General features: G+C 41.5%; 1 protein-coding gene across 2 annotated transcripts in view; it reads right to left on the bottom strand.

Annotated features, from left to right (window-relative positions):
- Window positions 1-1,064: 1,064 nt before the first annotated feature.
- The window catches only part of SLC17A8 (solute carrier family 17 member 8), a 39,096-nt gene continuing 23,919 nt past the window's right edge, over window positions 1,065-16,241 (bottom strand). Inside the window, exons 6-12 of one of the 2 annotated variants that reach the window (XM_054574474.1) lie at window positions 14,328-14,414; window positions 13,893-14,032; window positions 13,328-13,477; window positions 12,263-12,395; window positions 7,240-7,350; window positions 3,056-3,183; window positions 1,065-1,409 (exon numbers count right to left, since the gene is read on the bottom strand). In XM_054574474.1, coding sequence (XP_054430449.1) covers window positions 1,065-1,409; window positions 3,056-3,183; window positions 7,240-7,350; window positions 12,263-12,395; window positions 13,328-13,477; window positions 13,893-14,032; window positions 14,328-14,414 — 1,094 coding nt within the window. The remainder of the gene's footprint in view (window positions 1,410-3,055; window positions 3,184-7,239; window positions 7,351-12,262; window positions 12,396-13,327; window positions 13,478-13,892; window positions 14,033-14,327; window positions 14,415-16,241) is intronic. The other variant, XM_054574475.1, reaches the window with a different exon arrangement.

Below are 16,241 nucleotides of genomic sequence, written 5' to 3' on the forward strand. Positions count from 1 at the left end.
TAACTGTCTTAATGATTTATAAGTAATTTTGGATATTATTTAACATTATTGATATTATAAAGAGTTGAAATTGAATAGCCAAGTCTTTGTTTACCTCTTGGCCATTCTGACCAGAGATTGCTGGAAATATAATCTCTTGCATAGCTTTTTCTGTTCCTTTTTTTTAAAAAACCTACTTGAATCTTTCCTATAGTCTGCGACCCTTATTATTAAAACAAAAACAAAAACAAAAAAACACTATGCATTCACAGAATCATGTGACCTTTTAGATCATACAGGAACCTAAAATTCTTTGAATCCAGTCCCTCATACAAGGTTTGAATGCTCTGCCACATCAACCCCAAGGATTCCCTCCCCTGCACCTGCCAAAATATGCAGTTATGCACAAGACCACCCACTGCATTTCAGTTTTCGTTATTAAAAATCTTTCCTACCCTAAGGTGAAACCTCCCTCGCCAAAACTGCTACATATTTTGGACCCCGCCAAGCTCAGCACTGGCCCTGAATGAATGACTTCGGGCAAGTCGATCTCATGTTGCTCTAGTTTCCTTAGTTGAGAAATGGGGATAAGAGAGATATATATGTCCTTGTGGGTGTGAAGAATAAATGAGAATGTTGATAAAGCACCTGGCACAACACAGGGCCCCCATGAACAGTAGCTTTTATTAGGAATAAGAAACCCTCTTCTGCGTGGCTGCTCTCGGAAACCTCGTGGGAGCTATTTACTCTCCTCCAGACCAAATATCCCCATTTCCTCCCATTTTTTTAAAAAGAAACAAAACAAAACATGGTATGGAGATATATAGATATATGTATCTACATATCTATATATAGAGATATATAGATATCAATTTTGTCAGCTTAAAGCAAGCTCTGTACCCATAAGTGTCATTGCAAGATAGTATTTCTCTTTTCTCTATTGCCTATTAAATCGTCTCTCCCCCTCCCCCCATCTCCAGTGGCCCCATATTTCACCCTCTGGCAAGCTGGGCTCCGGGGAAGGCAATGGGTACAGATCCTTTCGGGTTGTAAGGTGAGGAGAGGATCGAAGTGCCCCTCAGACATTAGGATGTGTCTGAGAAGCTTCCCTCTTCATTCTGGTAAGATGTCAGCTCTTCCTCATCAAGGGTCATTCCTCTCTGTCCTCTCCATTCCTTCTCCTGGATCTCACAATTCTGGGTGGTGGCTCCATATGACATCTTCTTTTTGGGACTTGCAAAACTCTCATGGTTGAGTTCTGTCTCCTCAGCTAACTCATCTTGGTCAATGATTCCACACTTTTCCTCAGAGAGGTTCTCAGGGTCGGCCCACTCCTGTTTCTCCCCAGAAGCAAAGACTCCATAGAAGATCACGCCGCTGTAGTGCACCAGGGCAGCGATGAGGAATACATTCTGCCATTCCTCACGGGTCTAAACAGGGAAACACAGCACCAATGAATATTGTGGCCATAAAAAGAAAAGACAGAGAGAGAGAGAGAAATGAACAGTACATTCTGGGACAAGAGTACCCGGTCACCCCAAAGACATGTGTCAGAAGCATGCCCGAGATCCAAACAGAGTTTGAATGTTTAAAAAAAAGGAAAATTAAGACTGCAATAAATACGCATTTTTTTAATCCTCGCCTGAAGATATTTTCTATTATTGATTTTAGAGAGAGAGGAAGGGAGAAAGGGCAAGAGAAAGAAACATCAATGTGAGCGAGAAACACCTATCAGTTGCCTCCCATGCACACCCCAAATGAGGACTGAACCCACAAGCTTTTGTGCACGGGATGATGCTCCAGCCAACTGAGCAAACTGGCCAGGGTGGAAAGTGCATATTTTAATTTATAAAAATACCTTACAAAATAAACATCATGCAAAACACATGCAGCACCATTTCACAGCTCTCTAAATATACAAATAAGGTTTCCACTTACCTAGCAAGTTCAATGAAACTTGCTTTAGGAACCCACCATTTTAAATATCAGAGGTCTCCTTCTTGCTCACTGTTGGCTACGTAACAGTTTGAGCCATGAAAATACTCAGACTTCACTTCAATAGCTTACTATTTATAATTATATTTTCTGTGTATAATACAGTATCAAAAACAGTGGGTATTTGTGTTTAAAGTTAGGGGAAGATAGCATCTGAGATTTAATCATCATGTTGTAAATCTTATCATCTCATAAACAGAGAGGGAAAACGTGGATCCTCTGCCTATAAAAATCCCCAAATCTCACCTTTCTTTTCTATCTAAAAACAAGAAAAACTGCCCCACACTTTCTTCTCCAAGAAGCTGGAAGGATTTCTGAAGTCATATTTGCAACAGGCAATCCAACTTAAAAAAAGATAGTTGGGTTAAAAACTCCATAGTATCCAAAATAAATCCCCATTTGTAGAAAGCAGCCTCCTGAAACCTTTTCAATGACAGAGATTAAGAAACCACGTGGCCTGTGCTTGAACCCTGGATGGATCCAGGATCCTCCTCCACCAAACACCCTGGTCTAATACAGAAAGGCTCAGTAATGACCCAGTGTCATACCCTTGTGGGTTCTTAGGAAGGGTCATTAATGTCTTGTTTATTTTCTTCATAATAAGGAAGTAAACAGCACTGATATTTTTGTGCTGGAAGATGTTAAGCAATAGATGGAAATTGGCTATAAAGTTTAAATACTTAGAACTATAAAACAATCTTGAGTAATGTATTCTGCTGAGTTGATTGCCTCAGTTTCTTCCTGTCTCTAAACAGTCTTTGTGGTGTTTGTCCCCACCACGCATACCCCATTTTTTAGTTCCATGTTTTTTCAGGTAAGAAAACATGGAACCATCAGTCTGGTTGCCATCAATACATAATAAATTAAAGAAGAAGAAGAAGGGCAATGACAAGGAGGAGGGGAAAAGAAAAATGGAAGGAGGGCAGGAAGGAAGGGAAAAAAGAGAAAAGACAAACAAAGGAAGTTCAAATGACTCAGGCCAAGGACATATATATTTACAGGCTGGGGTAGGGCTTTGAAATCTCAAGTCTGTGCAGTATTTCGGTCCTCTGATACTCATAGCCCAAAAGGAGACCATTACCTTGTGCTTGGTCATTGCACCTACAATGAGGGGACAGACCATTCCAGAGAGGGTTCCCACTCCATTCGAGATGCCCATGAGGATGCTGGCATAACGGGGGGCGATGTCCAGGTGGTTGACATTAAAACCTGCAAGGAAGCCCCAACCTCAAAATCAGAGTCAAGCCCAGAATTCCAAGTACACTTTAGAAAATCTTTAGCTTTCCCCCAACTCTCTATGTGGTTTCTTCTAACATATGACTAATAGGTAGCTCTACAGAGAGGGCTGGGTTCAGGGCTGTTGGGCTGGGTTCAGAGTTCTCAGGCTGTGCTGCACAAAGCAGAAAAATGTGCTGTGATTGATTAGCAGTGTCTACCATGGAAAATTATGGCATCTGTGACCTGTAGGGTCAGAACTCCAAAATAATGGTGTTTTGGGCAATACCAAAAAGCAGAAAGCCTGGATTACATTTATTCTAAGCAAACAACCACAGTCAGTGTGATTAGAAGCAAACCCTGCCTTATAACATGCTCCCTCCCAGGCCTCCACTCACTCTCAAAAGGCCACCCTAGGCAAGTTTGCTTTGGCCAAACAGTATTGTGAAATAATACAGTTGCAGAGACATTGGCAGAATCCTCTGTAATTTACAAAACACTTCCATGTACATACTTGATTCAGGGTCCATAAATTTGGATTTTAATCTTATTTCTACCACTTAAGTCATTGTTAGGCCTTTGTTCCCTCATCTCTAATATGGGGTAATATTACTACTTAAGCCATAAAGATGCTGTAATATGTGACCCAGGGGAAGTATGTATGTGAGAGCCCATGGCAAATAACTAAGCTCTACTAACTACCACTACTACCACTATCACTAATTACCACTACTACCACAACCATTATCACTACCATTACCAGTACTACTCCTGCCGAGATGTTGTTGCAAAGCACCGCCCTCTTATTGAGGTTTTCTGTCAAAAGATAATGCTGCAGGCAGTGGCACAGCTATACCTCACTATTCACCTGTTTATCAGGAGAAAAGAACGCGTGGGGGGCGTGAAGAGCGTGGGGAGTAAAGGCAGGGCAAGGGCCAGGCTGTGAAATGGGAGGCTTGGGGCCCTGAGAACCAACTCCGCCAACACGGCCCAGGGCTGCAGTTCAGAATGAGACAGACCTGCCTCTGGCGGCTTCGTTGACACGCAAGCCTGGAAAAAGGGCTGAAATTTTCTGAACCCCCGCTTCTTCATATATAAACTGGCATGATCCTTCCTATAAAATTGTTGTAAGAATCAAGTTCAATAATGTATGTTCATTACATGGTGCATACATGTGAAAACCAGCGTGTGTGTTTGTTTCAGGTGGTTATCCATCTGTCTTGTTTATCACTACCTTCCTTGAACTGGCAAAGTGTCTGGCCCATAGTAGGCACTCAGTAAATCATTGTTTAATTGATTACCAATTTGAGCTATGGAATTACAGCAGGGAGTTGTAACTTCTATTTCTTCATATTTTTGTTTTTCTTTGCTTCGCTTTTAAATTCTCTATTCTGTGCAAAGAACCTGAAAATAAGATTTAAAAATTTTTTTTTCTAATCTGGCACATTGGCTGGTTGTTTTTTCCTACCTCCTTTCAGGAAAAACTTTGAGAAAACCATTTTTTGTAATAAACATGCTATCTCTTTCAGACCAAACTGGCAGTCAATCAGGACATAAAACAGCTGCAAAGTTAATGAATCTAACTGTTGATTTCAATGTAATAAACACTTTATTAGAAAAGAACCCAGAGATAAGAAGCAATTAATATAACTGTCGAGTATTATATTCTGATACAAAACAAAGTCCAGGCACCTGAGTTTAGCCAATGATAATGTGAGAAAAGCCATTTAGGTGTCTCGATGCACAATTCTGGTATTTGGGGGATAAAAATCACTGAGAAATTGAGATATTAAGAGATTTTTTTGTGTATGTAGCAGAGAAAAAAAAAATTTTTGGTATGCAAGCTGGGAGAGTCTGCCTTCTCTACATAGGCTATTTCTCAAAGCAGGCGCCACCCATTCCTCGTGTCTTTCAACATCACTGTCCCAACTCTCTCGTCCATAATTTGTTCCTAAATGGTGCCAGTCTTGCTTGGGGTCCCTATTAACTTCTTAGGGGGTTGGCAGAGAGCAGATCCTGGGGAACTACCACCCTCATGGCCGTGGTCCCTCCCACCCTATCACTGCCAGGCCGGACACGCCTATGTTCAGTCCCAGCACTGGACTTACCTGCGCAAGTGAGAAGTCACCCTTCCAAGTCTCTGGGTCCTCACTGGCTAAGTGGATGTAAAACAATAACCTTCCTGCAGGGTTGCTACAGGGACTGCATGAGGCCATTTCCAAAAAACGGCTAGCTGGGAGTAAGTGCTAAAAAATTGGGCAACAGCTGCGATGTGGAGTATTGGGTCTCGCTCATTCTGATTGTGGCTTAGTGGGCAATCTGGGAGCAATATGAAAATAAATATTTCAGTGTCTCTGGGAAGAATGGGAATCTCTCTTGCATCGCAGAGCTATAGGGAAGGTATTCTTCAACATCCTACTGGAAACAAGCCATGATTGCTCTGCTCCTGCTACTCAAAGTATGGACCACCGACAGCAGCAGCACGTTTACTATAAATGCAGAATCTGAGACACGCTGAATCAAAATCTGCATTTTGTAAGATCCTAGGGTGATTTCTATGTATACTTAAGGGTTAGAAGGACTGGGCCATAGTGAATAATAACTGAGCAGTAATAATGAATACGTATTAATTTTGCTATGCCTCTCACACAGGGCTAAGGGCTTCCAATGCTTTATTTCCACTAGAATGTAGACTTCATAAGGGCGGAATCTTTTTTTTTCAATGCACTATCTCCCATGCCAAGAACAGTGCCTGACTCATGGGACGTGTGAGTGAGGGCATGAATTTTCTCGGTTCCTCAAGCTCTCTCAACAACCCTGTGAGGTCGCCTTTACATCTCTCCAATCTCTAATAGAAGAAATTAAGGTTTGGAAATTCAATAACTTAGCAGTTTTCTCTTTCATAAATAGTAAGTAGTAAAGAGAGGTCTCAACCCAGGTCCATACACCTCCAAGCCCAGGTTCTCAGCTGCAAGCTACTTTCAAAGTAGATAATTTTTTGTAATTTAACAGTTCACCAGATCTATTTATTCTGATAAGATCAAGCCCCTATTTTAGGATAGTTTAAACCAAAGGTTCTACATTTTTATGTTCTGGAATGCTACTGCTCCGATTTTCTTCGGCAGCCTGAAACAGTGGGAAGGACGCAGGCCTGGAGCCCGGCGGCCTGGCCCTTTAATTCTCCCTTTGCCACCAGCCGTGTGGCAATAGGAAAGTACTCAATTTTTCTGAGTTTTAGGTACCTCATGAGTAAAATAGTGATATTACTATTTGTTTCCCATTGTCATAATTGCAATTTATGTAAAATGTTCTGTGATTGTTTTTAGTATGACGGTATGTTTTAAAGGGAGAACAACAACTGAATTTTACTTTTTCACCCAGTTTTGCAAGGGGAGCTTCTGAAGTCTCGAAGACGTGACACGGCAGCACTCTGACCTCCACGCACGGCAGACTGCCTTCTGCTCTTGTAAAATGGGGATCTGAGAGCCCTTCGGGCAGCTGTGAGAACCACAGCAGTTCGTTCACAGACGGGGCTTTGGACAGTCAGACAGACACAGAATGCGCCTGATCAAGGTTAGCCTTCGCCCTCACTGTTATCCGTCTTACTACCTGTCCTAACCTGTTTGGAGAGTCACTTCCCCTCTCTGCACCTGCATTTCCTTGTTTGTAACATGAAGACCACAGACTAGACAAAATCAAGGCAAGCTTTCCAGTCTAAAAAATTTCTGATTCCATGACTACATGTCAAATGAGCAAACATTAGCAGTTCTCTAGTCAGAGATGCCTCAAGGTTGCGGGAGTCGCTGGCACTTTGTGTCTTTTTCCAAACTGGGGAAACTAGGGCAATTCCAGCCTGACTGGGTTCCTAAGCTCAGTCCCCAGTGAACTTACAAAGTCACCCCCACTAGATGAAGTTCTCTAGCTAGCGGCCCCCGCTCCTTGGGAGTGGCCTGCCTACTCAAGGAAGGCGATCCAGTATGGTTTTCCTTACTTCCTCCTAAGACTTGCTGGACCTGTAGAAAAGAGTTGGAAACCTAGAGGACACTTTACCTGAAATAGCAAAGCCACTAAATCCCACGGCGAGCACCAGAAAGGAGATAGCCACCCCTTTGGTATGGGAAAAGCCAACCACCAGGAGTAAGGTTGCCTCCATGCCAAAACCTGTGGATGGAAACAGCAAGGGAAAAAAATGTCACGTCATGTCAGTCAGCCCAAGGTCATGAATTTCTTAAATAAGAATCTATTAATATTTTCATGGACCTGATTTTCAGTACATACAGTCTGGCACTGTGCTTACAGTATTACCCAGGTGTTTCTTGACTACATGACTATGCTACTATTACTCAGGTGTTCTGTGAGCCTTCTGACATCATCCTGGTGCATCTTGAACACCAAGTGGTCCAGTAGATTCCAAGGAAGCCCTGGGGTGAGGGATGTGTATTATCAGTTGCTTCATGGATAGTTGCTCCTGCCATTTCTAAACACTAAAACTGTCCTTTATACTGCGAATGAGTCTCCTTTGTTTATATGTTATGGCCTCTCACAAAAAAAAATAAAGTGACAACACTCTAATATTGATTGCTGAAAGTGACTAGCAAGCTATAATGAATAACTGAAGCAAAGAGCACGAAGCAAAATTCTTCCCTTGCAGAAGTTCACCAAGCTCTCAGGCCTCCGTCTAAAAGCTATGACATATTTGCACAGAAAATGCAGCAGCATAAATGTACTTTCTGTTCCTTTCACTCAGAATAAGTGAATCCTGCACAATAAAAAAGGATGAGGAAATTCTAAAGATGTTTCTCTCACAAACAAAAACAAAACAGAACACACACACACACACACACACACACACGCACACATGCACACACAGATGCGGCCAATGGCAGGCAGAATGGTGATGTGAGTACCATTTCCAGGGATAAAGTGCCTTAGGAAGTGGAAGGCAAGGACGGGTCATTCTGAAGACTGTCTGCTGATCCCAGACATCTCCACACACCCATCCTGTAGGTACCTCAAAGACAACACACCCAAGTCAAGTCTCTGTTCTCTTATTTTTTACTCATAAACAAAGAAAATCACCACCACCATGCCTTTTCTTCTCCTCTAAATTAATCTTCTATCCACCTCTATTTAGAACCCAGACTTTGGAGTCAGACAGGCCTGGGTTCAGATTCCGCCTCAACATCACTCATTGCGTGACTTTGGACAAGTCACTTCACCTCTTTGATCCTCATTCCCCAAAACAGAGCTAACAATACAATCTTATAGGGCACTGGAAGAGCAAATGAAATTGGGCTTTTAAGATATTGAGTGCAGTGCCTGGCACATGGGCACAGCTCAACAAACACTAGCCAAAACTTCAACACAGAAATCTCAAAATCTCCCTCCTTCTTAGTGTTTACCTAAGAATTTGTGGGCCCAGTCTCAGAAATACCTGTCAAGAGCAACTTGCTCTCTCCTCTGCCGCTGCCCTAGTCCTGGGCGCCATTACCTCTCACCTGGACAACTTCAATAGCTTCTTTATTGGTCTTCCCACGTCTTCTTCCTCTGCTCCATGTTTTACCTCAGTATCTTTCTAAGACGCAAATCTAATTAGCTGTCCCTTTCCTTAAGGCTTTGGTCAAGTGTTCTGCATTTGAGAGTAATGTTATATAACAAGTCCCTCCTGCTGTTCTTGTCTCACCTTCTGCCAGCCCTCCCGTGCCCTTCACCCCCTAGCCCACTGAAAGCCCCCTGCCATAGTCACACGGTGCTATTAGCTATTTCCCAATCACAACACTGTTTAATTCCTATGTGTGTTTTCGCAGGCTGTTCCTTCACCTGGGACACTCCTCTCCCACTGCTTATTGCTCTCTTTCTGGAGAAATTGTATTCTTGAAAGTCCAGTTCAACTACTACTTCCTCTAGGAAGCTTTTCTGACTAACAGCCTGCACTCACCCACCAGTAAAGCTCTTTCTTTTTACTTATCTTACCAAACTTTTCAACATTACCTTGTAATTTGTCCCTGTGTTTCTGCCTCCCTGACAAAACTGTGGTATTTCCCAGGGAAGGTACTGTGTATACAGTACAGAGCCTAGCTAACAGGTAGTGAACACTCAGTAAATGAACTAATGCAAAGGAAAAAAGGAATCAAGGTAATTCAGTTGAAATGCAAGTACTTCTTATAAACCTTGGTAAGTTGCCTACAGTTTTCTCAAAACTGTCATAGAAACAGAGCAAGAATCAATAACTGTTTTCAATGGACCGCTAAAGAGGATCAATAAAATCATGGGCCAGAGGTGTTTTTTAAACTGTGGGCTTGATATTATTGCTACCAAATCATTGCTATTCATTTTGTTTCAGCAGCTTAATTTGTACTTGGGCAAAATTGCTAGTGTTTTATATATTAACTCTACATGTTTTAGAAATGGCCTGTCTTCAATAACAAGGCATGTGAATGAACTTCTTTTATCTTAATGTTCTCAGCAAAGGTTGTACCAGAAAGTTAACAAAGACATTGTGTGAAGAAAAAAACTCGCAAGTGATACATTGACTCATCTATAGCAACAACAAAAAGATCTTTGCTAAATAATAACTTTCCAAAGAAAGAAAAAAGCATTTAAGAGCCTAAATGGTCCGTCTGCAGTGAAAATGCTAGAAATAGGACTGTATGATTCAGGAGCTGAAGGGTAAAATCTGAACTTCGGGAGTAATCAAGAGATTCTTGAAAGTGAACTTACTTAGAGCTGACAAGAGAAAAAAATAGGATTTAAATGCCTGAGAAATTTTTTCATTTCATATTAAAACAACCTGCAGTCACAAAGACCACTGATTTACCCAGACTAGAATTTCTGACCTTAGTCACACTTTACATGACTCCAGAGGGAGGTATGAGGACTTGACAACTGTCTTTGAGGATCTGGGAAATGTACTGACTCAAAATAAACTAGAATAGAGCATCATCTCGTAAGGTGGTCTGTTTGCTTTATATGATTCTAGCAGCAAATATCTCTTGCCCACGGAAAGAGAAGGCGACCAACTCCAAGAAGTATGTGATCTTTCTCAGATGAAAAATGTCCTCTATATTTCTTCTGAGAAAATATGAAAGCAACTAAAATTCTCCAGATGATCGTGCAAGTGCTTCATCATATCCATATCAACCAGGCTTATTCAGCGATGGCACAAAACTGTCTTCATGTATTTATCTCCAGTCTAGCATCTCTGTATTTGAGCAAAGAGGGACAACTATGATTTGTTTGTTTTTTCAATTTTCTATGTAGAGCTCACTGTTTCTGTTATGCCAAAATATAAAATGACAAGAAAAGACATGTGAAGAGGTGTTTTTTTTTTAAGATAAAATTGAGGCTGGTGAGATTGTACATATGCATTCTATTTTCTGAGAAGGGTGGGGGAAGGGAGAGAAGAAGGAGAGGGGAGAGGGAAGATTGGGAGGAGGAAAAGGAGATTACTCTCAACAGGCGCTTTGGTAGTACTTAATTTTGAGAGTTCTCACCAACAGCAGCCGACACCGACATTTCCATTTATGGGGAAAAAATGGCCAAGGTGACTGGAGCAAACTTAAGTATGAACAGGACATTTCTATAAAAATAGGTTTAGAGTCTACAAGCCATCTGCATTTAGAAGAGCTGTGCAAGTGTAGTTTAATCCAGAATTTTCTTTCAAGTTCCAGGTTTAGAGGGTGCATATTTTGGTCATGGGAAATACAATTGAATAGCAGATATTTATTGAACATTTATGGAAAACTTCCATTTTGTCAGTGTCTTGAACACAGAAGAAGAAAGGGGCACTATCATATGTTGGACCCATGCTAGATGCATGTTTGTGCTGTCACATTTAACCTTTATAACAATCATCTGAGGTAAATATTATTATTCAGATTTTCAAGAAGAAGAAAGTTAGGCTCAGAGAACTTTGAAATCCATTCACCTCTCTCCACCTCTGTTGACCTACTCCAGTTCAAGCCACTGTCTTCTCTTGACAGAAAAACTGAACCAGTGTCTTAATCGGTCCCCTTCTTTTATTTGTGTTGTATGTTCAGTTATTCAGATTTGAAAATGTAAATTATATCATGTCCCTTTTCCTGCTTTAAACCCTCCATTTGCTTCCCAGCTACACTCCAGATAAAACCCAAGCCCTGCGACTGTCTACACAGCCTCCCAAGACCTGGCCCCAGCCATCTATTCTGTCAAAATATAAAATGACAAGGGAGAATCTTGCCTTTTTCGGGATTTTGTACATGACCCACAACTTGAGCAAGTCACCCTATCATTCTCCAGTGTCTTCACTGCAGTTGGATTTAACAATAGCACTTGTTCCACAGGGTGATTATGAGGAATAAATAAGATAATGTGTGGAAAGAAGCTGGCTTCATGGCTGGCACAGAAAGCACTCAATGAATGCTAATTTTTAAAGTAAAACAAAAGAGATAATAAGACAATGTAGAGTTTTTAAAAGGTGAACAGTCATAAACATCATATGGTTCATGATTCCCTTTATCTACCTCTTTTGGAAAATGACCCAACTTCCACTTTGTTTTTGCAAAATGAAAACATAAAGCAGGAACTGAATAAGGCAAGAAAGAAGATGTGTGTATGTGCACTCCATGCACAAGCATATGTTGGGAGGGAAAAAAGACTATTCAAAGAAACAATTTTTCTTATGTTTCTTATCAAAACATGTGTATATGTAGAAAGGGAAGACGGAGACAAGGGGATAATCTACATTAGCAAAGGATTCTGTACATGGAAAACGTATGGGAAAGGTAAATAATAAACAGATTTCTAACAGGAAATCATGTTGCTTTAGCTTAACAGCAGATGAAAGAAGCACTTTTGCAGTTGCAGGTGTGTGTGGATTTATCAACTAAATTGCCAAATTGCAGGTTGCAGAAGTCCAGGCTGGGTGATCACTTGGTCAGGGTGTGACAGACGCTCAAGTATCTGCTAGAGGACAGACTTGGGGGCTTTTAATATCCTTTCCAGTGATTAGACATAGCCTCCAAAATATGCTCTGCAGTTCAATTTCATCTCTTTTTATAGAAGATGTTTAAAGCACCTATGAAAGCCACGGTACCTCCACAGTTCATGATTTTTCTGACAGCAGTTGTAGTCAAAATTTTCCTGCTTCTTAAATAGTCAGCCAGTTGTCCTCCAATAGGTACAATGATGGTCATAACCATGTGTGGGAGTGCCGACAAAAGACCCACCTGGATGAATAGAAAAAAGGGAGCTACTTTTTGCTGTTTCTGGGAGATGCACTTCCCTAATCCCCTGCTCCCACCAAGCTACACTGCCCACCACCATCACCCCCAAATTTAATCTTCTAAATATGTGGAACCCGGGCAGGCCTGAATTTTCTAATACATAAACAATGAATAGATAAGTGATTTTAAGGGTAGACCTAATTGTCTCCTCCACCAGATTGGAGCCCCTCAAGGACAGAGGTGACTTTCATTCATCATAGAGGCTCCGCCATCCAACATGGGGCCTGGTACATGGTAGTTAAACGCTTGGCACAGAGTGAATGTTCATTGACAGAACCTACTATCACTTGACTACGTTAGCTCTTCCCTGGTCGCTTTGGACAGTCCCTGCAGCTCTGCAGGCATCTACCTCTACTCGGCTGTTGTTCTTCCCTTGTAGAAGGAGGTTTAACTCTTTAGGATGATGGTTTAAGTTTCACAGTTCACACCCTTCCTCCCTGAAACATAGGCAACCTAATGACAATGGCTGGGGAACAGCACAAAGGGCTCTTACACAAGGCAGTGGATGGAGACAAGGATGATCTGCAAAATAAGCTTTAAGTTTCTTACTGCTATTCACTCAGTAATTTACAGAAGACGAAAAAACCTCTCATGCTTAAATCTTTTTATCCTTGTCTAACATGCCATCCTTGAGTTAGCTTTGAAAATACTTTGAGGTCACACAGAACATAAATCTTTAAAAAGCAGCTTACCACAGCTCTGATCCTTGCTAAGAAGAAATTAAATAACTATGTATACTATGCACAGAATGCATGGCTTGTCTGACCTCCAGGATTATAAATTACAATCAGCAATTCATTTTAACATGCAAAGTTTTTTCTCAGTAGAAGCAAGAGATTTAAAGTTCGAGAACATTTGAACATCAATGTGTTTACCTTACTTATTGCAAATCCAAAGACCTCTTCAAAATAAGCAGGCTGACTTATTAACAGCAAATAAAAGGTCCAGCTTCTGCAGAAATTTGCTACAATGATTGCATAAACTGGCAATGATGTGAAAAATCTTTTCCATGGTGTATTAAATTTCTAGAGAGTAAAAATACGAAGAGATTTTTAGTGAATATATTGGCATGTCATTTTTTTATTTGTCAATTACAGTTGATATTCAATATTATTTTAACTTAGTTTCAGGTGTACAGCATAGTGGTTAGATGGTTATATAATTTACAAAGTGATTCCCCTTCTAATACCCATCCGGTACCATACATAGTTATTACAGTATTATTGACTATATTCCCTATGCTGTACTTTATATCCCTGTGGTTATTTTGTAACTACCAATTTGTACTTCTTAATATCTTTGCCTTTTCCACCAAACCCCTCAACTCCCTAGCCATCTGGCAACCATCAGTTCACATGTTATTTTTCTTAAGAGAATAACACAATCGCTAAGAGAAATTCTCATAGAGTCGCAAGCCTTCATCTGTCCATTGATACTTACACTTAGACTAACCACATTGGCTCCTTCTCCTATACTTGTCTCTATATAGGTCCTCTCCTCATCGGATATCGTTGGATGCGCCGCTGGGCACTCATAGGCCTGCAACAGCCAAAACATGTACCAAATAATGCCAAACATACCTGCAGGTAAAAAACAAAAGGCTTAATGTTATGGCCTCATTTTCTCTCATCTCTAAATTTTTTCAGTTTTCAAAATATTCCCAAACGGCACCATGTTCAGCTAGGAGAAAGCATTTTGTTGTTATTAACTGATATTTGAAGAAAGATAATGTTCTGCTTATTAAGAAATTCATCTTTAATATAAATGTTAAATGAATCATAGGTAAACAAGGATTCCTTTCATATGATAAACTTGAGTTGGTAATCTCTATTTTCATGAGGCACCCATGGAAACTCATAAAGTCAAGGCACTCACCATAAATATAAAAGACGGAGGCCCAGCCAATGTACTGTACCAGCACGCCTGCCAGGGGCATGGCGATCACTGCCCCCGCATAGGAACCTACAACAAGAAAAGATTGAGCGGTGCTTTACTACTGATCGTTGTGCAAGCCTTTCCTACCCATTCGGAATTCACATGGTTGGGTTGAGATCGAATCAAACTGGGCAGGAGCCAGAATGCCTCCGTGCAGAGGGACAGGCAAACTCCCAGCATGCCTCAAAACAGGGCTTCTGAGAGAGAAAGGTCACCACGATGCCCTTAAACTTCATCCAGGTGCCATGGAGGGGTTAGACAAAAATTGTTCAGGCAGAGCAATTTGAAATTAATGACAGAATGGAATAAAAAGATGTGAAAAATCTGAGAGAAGTCTGAAAAATTCAACCTGGCGCAATATTGGGTGCTGAAGACAGCAAGCGAAGAAACATGGATCTGCCTTTCAGAACTCAGTTGCGAAGGATTATCACCTACGTCTTTAAATAAGAGACTTCAACCTAGTAAACAATCATGCTTTTGAGAATCTTGATTTTTTTAAATCAGGAAGCAGTTAAACGGCAGGATGATCCTCCACCTCCTGAATGAATACATTTTTAAGTTTGTGTCTTACTTTGTAAATACTTAATCTGGTAAATACTTACCTACGTGTGGCTGTCTATCCTGCTAGACAAGATAATGAGGGCACAGGCAGCGCCCTGGCCGCCGCTGTCTCCCCCAGCTCCATAATGTCTGTGGGCATGGGCCCTGTGAACTTCCAATAAATATTAACCGAATCAAGAAAAAAACAGCTATCTGAAGTTCCCTCTGGACTGAGAATGAAAAAAATTCTCACATCAGAAAAAGCGAGCAGCAAAAGGCAATTGTGTATCCCAGAATGCCGTGTCAAGGAAGACCTTCCGGCAATGGGAGTCTGGGGATCCCAGAGAAGGAGATTAAATTCCATCTTTCCAAGCTGGGCCTGACTGGCCACGACAGGCCCAACCTGGAATCCCAAATCTGGACATCATGACACCTGAGGAAGTCTCTCAATCTCTCTAACCCATGCTCCTCAGGAAGAAGATGGAATGAAGTCTCTAGGTCATGCAGCTGACTTAAGCAAGTAACCCATGTATGTGGAGATGTTTTGTAAGCAATAATTAATGCTGTATAAACACCAACTATCACTGCTACTGTCATGTACAGAATGACAGTGCACTTTTTTTTAACCTCAGACTTCCTCAAAGCAGTAAGGCAAGCATTCCAGAGCATTCCAGGAAGAGCTATACCCAACTCCATTGTATGTGTGGAGAAGGTGGTCTTCTTCCCCAGGCCAAACACCCTGCGAGCGAGGGGTGGAAGGATTCTGTTTAGGTGAGACAGAGAAATGGCCAGGACAGGGAGGGTCAGCGGGTAACCAGCAGCTAAGATGCACGGGGTGCTTTCTGTGTGCCCAGCACTGTGCTGAGTATCCTGGACCTGTGATTTTATTTAATGCTCTTTTCAACCTGATGATGTTGGTACCAACATCACCCTCATTTTACAAGAAGGGAACCAAGGCTGGAAGAGGTGAGGTAAGTTGCCTGAGGTTGTACAAGTGAGTGACAGGGACCCAGGTCTGTAGGAATCCAAAGCCCACTGAACTACTGAACAGTTCAAGCCTGCATTCCCCACTCAAAACTGGCCTAGAATTCCTCACAGTAAGAGAAGCATTCTTTCCTGCAGGACATTTTATAACTTAAGACTGTCCTTCTTCCCCGTGTATTGAACAAAATTTTTCTCCTCCTTCCGGACACAGCTGCACAGAATCTCTTATTACACCCGCAGCCCCTGAGTGCACCCCAATAAAGCATTTTACCCACATTGCCCAGGGGAGTTGATGGTGCCTCGATCCCCTTGTGTGTTCGCCACAGAGGA

Source organism: Pteronotus mesoamericanus, unplaced genomic scaffold (assembly GCF_021234165.1).
Source record: "Pteronotus mesoamericanus isolate MK-2021 breed Mesoamerican mustached bat unplaced genomic scaffold, CSHL_Meso_final contig_263, whole genome shotgun sequence".
NCBI lineage: Eukaryota > Metazoa > Chordata > Mammalia > Chiroptera > Mormoopidae > Pteronotus > Pteronotus mesoamericanus.